This window comes from Venustampulla echinocandica, assembly GCF_003357145.1.
Source record: "Venustampulla echinocandica strain BP 5553 chromosome Unknown scaffold_10, whole genome shotgun sequence".
In the NCBI taxonomy this organism is placed as follows: domain Eukaryota; kingdom Fungi; phylum Ascomycota; class Leotiomycetes; order Helotiales; family Pleuroascaceae; genus Venustampulla; species Venustampulla echinocandica.
In genome coordinates, this window is record NW_022474215.1 from 531,910 (window position 1) to 537,909 (window position 6,000).

At 49.2% G+C, this 6,000-nt stretch overlaps 3 protein-coding genes across 3 annotated transcripts; all 3 read right to left on the reverse strand.

The window, feature by feature from the left end:
• Positions 1-445: 445 nt before the first annotated feature.
• Positions 446-1,929, reverse strand: BP5553_09335 (uncharacterized protein; the record flags this gene model as incomplete). Its single annotated transcript, XM_032017958.1, has 2 exons — positions 446-1,375; positions 1,432-1,929. 2 exons carry the CDS (start codon positions 1,927-1,929, stop codon positions 446-448), a joined length of 1,428 nt encoding a protein of 475 aa, XP_031865865.1.
• A 345-nt stretch (positions 1,930-2,274) lies between these two features.
• Positions 2,275-3,825, reverse strand: BP5553_09336 (uncharacterized protein; the record flags this gene model as incomplete). The annotated part of the gene is made up of 1 exon (XM_032017959.1): positions 2,275-3,825. The coding sequence occupies one exon, from the start codon at positions 3,823-3,825 to the stop codon at positions 2,275-2,277; it is 1,551 nt and encodes a 516-aa protein (XP_031865866.1).
• A 649-nt stretch (positions 3,826-4,474) lies between these two features.
• BP5553_09337 (uncharacterized protein) lies at positions 4,475-5,967 on the reverse strand (the record flags this gene model as incomplete). The annotated part of the gene is made up of 2 exons (XM_032017960.1): positions 4,475-5,867; positions 5,933-5,967. 2 exons carry the CDS (start codon positions 5,965-5,967, stop codon positions 4,475-4,477), a joined length of 1,428 nt encoding a protein of 475 aa, XP_031865867.1.
• Between the last annotated feature and the right edge of the window lie 33 nt (positions 5,968-6,000).

The following is a 6,000-nucleotide window of genomic DNA, read 5'->3' on the forward strand; positions in this document are numbered from 1 at the left end:
GGGTCGGGAGGTTATCAAAGGGAAAAGTTTGAGATCGAGGTTGGGAAGATATAAAGATTTGCGGAAGGTGCGGGAAGCTAAGGTTAAGCGAGAGTGCACGTGGAGAAGCCGCGCTAGATAGATCACGAGATCATCGCCGACCTCCGAAGGGTAAGATATCGGTCGGTCAGGTCAGGAAGATAATTTTAATTACAATATACGCATCATGATTCTTGGTTATGTACTTTATTTTCTATCTGAAGTAGCAGCAGCATGTAGCTATGAATTGATGATAAGCACTCCGCAAATGTGATGGCGATGATGATCGAGCCAATGTAACCGCACTGCCTACCAGCAACAGAACAGACAGTGTCGCAAAGTACCCCTCCCGCCCCAAGTAAAGAAGAAGATCACCAGAATAGCCCAGCAACAATAGCACGCGGCCCGCGAATACAAACACATCCTTTCATTGTTGCGAATCGCGGTTAAAGTAGACTAGCTCAGCATCCTCCACCTCATCCTCGTAATAAACGTCTAAATGAAAAAGACCATGACCGTAGTCAAACTTCCGGGCCCGCTCTGGGCTACCGAACGACGCGAGGACTATTTTCCTACGCATTGGGTCCTTTATTGGTGTTGTGCTTGGTGATGAAAGGGCTGCTGCTCGGAGGAGGGACCGAATAATGCTGTAGATTTGATCCTTGTGACGTTCCCACTGTAGAAGATCACTATGAGCGAACACGCCATCATTGTCAATACGACAGAAGCGGAAGAACCTCCCATCTGAAGTTGCGCCATACACAATGCAATTTTGCTTTGACTCGGCTTTGCGAGTAGCGTGGACGATCCCCATGTAGCTGGCGAGTTGTGGCAATGCATTGTCGGCACGATCTTCACGTTTGGCTTCCACGATCAACAGATTTGTCGCCATCGCCCTCTTTCCCTCTTTAGTGTTGTCGTACCAAACGCTATAATCCGCGAATCCTTGTAGTCGCTTAGTTTGTCCCCGGTGAGTAACAAGTCTCGATAGTGGTGTCTCATGCTGTAGCTCGAGGCTAGCGGGTTCTTCACTTTCTGTGTTTGTGTTTGACGTAGGGGGATGCGGTTGAGAGGGGTCTTTGTCTGCGTCTGTGGCTTGCTTAGGTGGTTGCTGGTCGGATCGTTGGCCCTCCTCATACAGACAACAGATAAGTATCTGATCTATGATCATGCGACAGAAGGCCTCATTGTATGGTGCTTCGACAGTACTAGTCACAGAGTAGATCCTATCAATGTTCTCCTCAAGATATGGAGGTATTGGCGAGCCTTGTACACTTGCGAAAGGATCCATGCGACCTTTGCGCAGATTGAAGAGTCGTAGAGCTTCGCCAACAGTCTGAAGAGCCGTTGGAGCAAGCTATAAACGTAAGCCAATCGGATCGGGCATAGAGTACGCTAAATATTGATACATACCGTTACTTCTGGCTGCCTTCGGGTAGAGAAACTAGTAGCTAGAGCTAGAGCTCGCAAGTCGTACCATGCAGCCTGGAAATCCTCTGGTTCGGTGTCAAACGCGCTGATGAGTTGGTCGATGTGTACTATTCTCTTTCTCTTGTTGGACGGCGATTGGGATGGTGTACGCTTATTTGTCGGCGTGTGCGGACTTGACGGGAGTGTGGGCGTGTGCGGACCTGACGGAAGTGTGGGTGGTGACACGCCTGGAACAGCAGTTGAGTCCATTTGAGGAGCAGGAATGGCGCTCAACGAATCGTTGAGACGAGATTTGAGGGTTTTAAGACCTGTAGATTGATGATCTTGACGAATCTCGATTCGATTCGATTCGCGACCCGGGCAAGATGACGTGCAGGTCGGAGCAGTTGAGGACAGGGATGATCGTCTTCTGGAAGTATGTAAGACAGATGGAGAACGCAAGGATCGGTGTGGGGGACGTGGATGTGTGAAGGGAGCCATTGAGAGTGGCACCTGAGGGAAAAGCCCTCGGTAGCGAGCGAGCTAAACCAAAGAGTAGCGTAGTGTAACCATCGGTGCGACAACCGGGTAAGATTAATAGTATTATCTGAGTGTGAAGGCACAACCACGTGATCGCTAATCAGGAAAACCAAGGCTATCTTGCAGGTGGATCACGTGGAGCTCGACATCTACCACGAGTATGTGTGAAAAAGCAAGGTATGTGACATGTTTGAGAGGTTGCAAGAGGGCGATGGCGATTCCCGTGTGTGTGTTTTTGCAAAGAACAAATGAAAATATGATAAGCAAGCAACGTATCCGAGTGTATCCTTTCCCCATCCACATTCCTCACAATCCTGTCTTCTCCTTTCCAGTTTTCCTAGCCTTTCCCCTTTTCAGTCTACGCCGTTTCTCTATTGCTCGCAATATTGCATTGATATCATCTGTTCTTATACTTTCTTCACCTGGGTGAGTATGTTTGCGCGCGTTGATGTGGAATTCCCATTCTTCTTCGGAGTTGAAGGCGCTTGAGTCGGAGGCTGGAGAAGGTTCGCGATTTACAGTGGCGGGTAGTGGGATATTCTCGGCCGAGTCTTCTTCGTCTGAGTCCGATGCTGAACCGTCGTTATCATCATCCTCTTCACTGTTGTCATCGTCCTCCGGGTTATCATTCTTATCGGTGCTATCCGGGTGCTCTAGGGACTTAGGTATCAGGTGCTGATTGTATCCGGCTATCGTCTTCCCGCCAGGTTGTTGGTGAATTAGTACTGTATTCGTTCCCTTTTTGCGTTTCTTGGTAGGGGTGGAGTTAGCCTGCGACTGAGGACTGATAGTAGTATTCCGAACCGGGGGACTAATAGTGGTATTCCGAGCGGGAACTAGGAGACTGCGCTTGCGCTTGACTTCTTCTTCTTCTATATTCGCTAGTATTTGGTCAATAACAGGAAGGCTCTTGAATGCAGCCTTTATTTGTGAACGCGCCCAGCTGATTGTTTTCAAATCGTCAGCGGAAGTCCCAGTTGATTCGTGAGATAGGGATATATCATCGCGCGGTCCGAGTGGGGTACTTGGAGTGACCTTTGATTGCTGTTTCACTGGAGTAGTTGAGCTTTTCGGTTGGCCTTGTGAACTACCCTCCTGTAATCCCATCCGTGGAGCGTATAACGCAAGAATAGTCTTATCAGTTCCGGGTACTCCATCGATTTTCTCATGGGCCTTGATAATATTCTTCATCACGTCTGGGCTCCAAGTTACCGATCGCATATTAGGTGGGATATCCGCTCGCGGCTGAACGATTAGGACTTTCGAGCTTGGATTAGTTAAGTCGGATGCGCCATGGGGAATAGGTAAGGGTTGGCCTTCTTCGTTGGTCGGCACGAACCATGTATCCTTGAGGTAGGGCCATGTTTGCACTGTATACCCGGTCGCGCGCTGAATCGTCCATCTCTCGGGAAACAAGCTAAAGAATCGTGAGAGCTCAAGTTGCTGAGGGTTTGTTGAATTCTTCAAGACGATTTCGAGAAGTGCGACTTTTCCTGTGATAATATCTTTTGGCGAATCACCTTTGTGAACTTGCAAGTGTGCAGCCATTTGAACTAGCAGCGGTTGAGGCACGAGCCCTTGATTTTCCGCCGAAGCAGCTTTCCAGTCTTTCTCGTCCGGATCTTTCCCGTCCTTTCGTATCGCGTCAATAACCCGTCGATAGGCTGGTAGTCGCGTTCGTCCACTGATAAAGGTGATCTTTGGGAGGGGAAAATCCGGACCAGCATCCTGGGGGCTGGGCAAAGAGATTGGCTTGCGGAGATTTGGGTTATTATCATCTGGATATGAGTTTGGGAGAGTCATATAGATATTCGCCCTTTGGTATAGTAGCTTCCCGTCGGGGGTCATCACGGACATCGTGAACTGGTGGTGGCTCGGAAGCGGCCACTAGGAAGGGAGGGGAGAGATCGAAAAAGGGTATGTAGGAGGGAAGGTTGGATTCTGGTCGGAAGGATTTCTTGCAAGGTGAGGTAGTGAGATTCTGCTACCAGAAAAGCTAAGCGAACGCGAGATCGACTCTATTCTGATACCGCCCCCTTCCCGCTTTCGTTGATTCGTCTAGCGAGAGCAAGAGATTCCACCGCGCCTATATCTGTAGTATCGTGATAGCGCGCCCCCGGACGCGATGCCAATGTCATAGATCGGGTATCGAAATCCAAGGCTCCCTGTACACGTGACTCGAGTTCCTGCTCCTGTGCGATCGCCTGTGGTTTCCTGGGCATATACACTGTTCATATATTCATATAAAGTTGGCAATGTCAATTTGCTAAGGGTCGTATCTTTTGGAAAGTACTTTTGGTCCCCATCTGCCCCCGAGCAAAGAAGGTACATAGCATCGCTTTCTTAGATATGATAAAAAGCTAAGGTACAGCTAATGTCACGCAAGGTCGTGCACGTGTGTAAGAGATGGTCTCAACTTTCCGGCCATCCTAGACAGCTCACAAAGAATAAATGCTCGGTAGATTGATGATTGGATACTTTCGATCATGGTCGAGATTGCATCTGGTCAATGACCTTGGATAGAAGGTAGATTGTTTCGTCCGCGGGTGATGAGCTTTTCAAACTGCGATGCAGCGTTTGAAATATCATCGATTTCTCCACCTATATATGCCATTTCGAGAGCTCGGCGGTATAATACTCCCAGCTTCCACTCAGAAATCAACCAGTCAGATTTGGGATCGGCAGACATTCCAATGAGATGGCTGACCAGTCGAGATAGGGGGAAGAATCCATACAACCTCTGGTCATAAGGGGCCGTCCTGGAAAAGTACATTTGGCCATCGGGAGCTCGATTGCGGACGAATATTTCAGCACATGAAATTGCCAGTGTGAATTGAAGTTTTGGGAATCTTTGCTGTAAAAAGGACCATGAGCCGGGGTCAATTGATGCACCGTCGATTCCACGGAGAAGCATTATAACATGAGAGAATTCCGGTCGAGATGAGAGAAACGTGCAAAAGCGCGTATCTGCTCCTTGATTATCAAAGTCCCCATCTGGAAATTGAATCTGCTCATTGTCATCTGCGATGGCCCAGGGCAACGGGGCCCAGGCTTTCCTGCCGTTCCAAACCACGCTTTCTGTTGCAAGAATTGGACTTGCCGCCGTAAAATCGTCGATAAATTTCCGAAGCACGATGTCGTTGCCCTCTATTGCACCTTGGTATACCTCGTCCGGTACTTTCGCACTATAACGGGCACATACAATTATTGACAGGCCACTCCCAGTGGTGGTGGTTGGAGTTGGCTCGAGGCTCATCTCCAGATCTAAGCTCATCCCAATAGGATATATCTCTGCTTGCTTCTCTGCTTGCTGTTCGAGTCGAATCGCCTGTCGCTCCTTGTGTATCTCCCTGTCTTTCTCCCTGTCTAATTGGACTTTCTCCTCGCTGCGATTCGCTCTACTCTTTGTGGTCCTCTTCCGCGAACGGGCAAGTTCGAGTTGGTATTGCTCTTCAGTTAGATTATTCATCCGGCGTCGGTAACTCGCCCGCTGCTTCTCTCGATCCCGTTCGAGCTTCTCCTCGCTCTGCCTTGTTCTCCGGACCTTTCGCCATTCAAGCGCTTTGGCATGTTCCTCGTCGGTTCGAGCTGCTTTGCACTTTGCATAGTATGCCCTTTGCTTCTCGCGATCTTTAGCCTTTGCCTCTTCAGATTGAGCTGCTCTGTGCTTTGCTTGGGAGGCCCTCTGCTTCTCACGTTCCTTGGCCTTTTCCTCCTCGGTTCGAACTTGTTCTGAGCGCTGTTTTCTGTACGTTGCTGCTTTGGCCCTTTGCTTCTCACGTTCTTTGGCTTTATATTCCTCGGTTAGGGCTGCTCTATACTTTGCTTGGTAGGCTCTTCTTCTCTCAATGTCTTTGGCCTTTTCCTCCTCGGTTCGAACTTGTTCTGAGCGCTTTGCTCTATGCTTTGCCTCGTATGCCCTTTGCCTCTCACGGTCTTTGGCCTTTTGCTCCTCGGTTCGAACTTGTTCTGAGCGCTTTGCTCTGTGCTTTGCTCCATATGCCCTTTGCCTCTCACGGTCTTTGGCCTTTT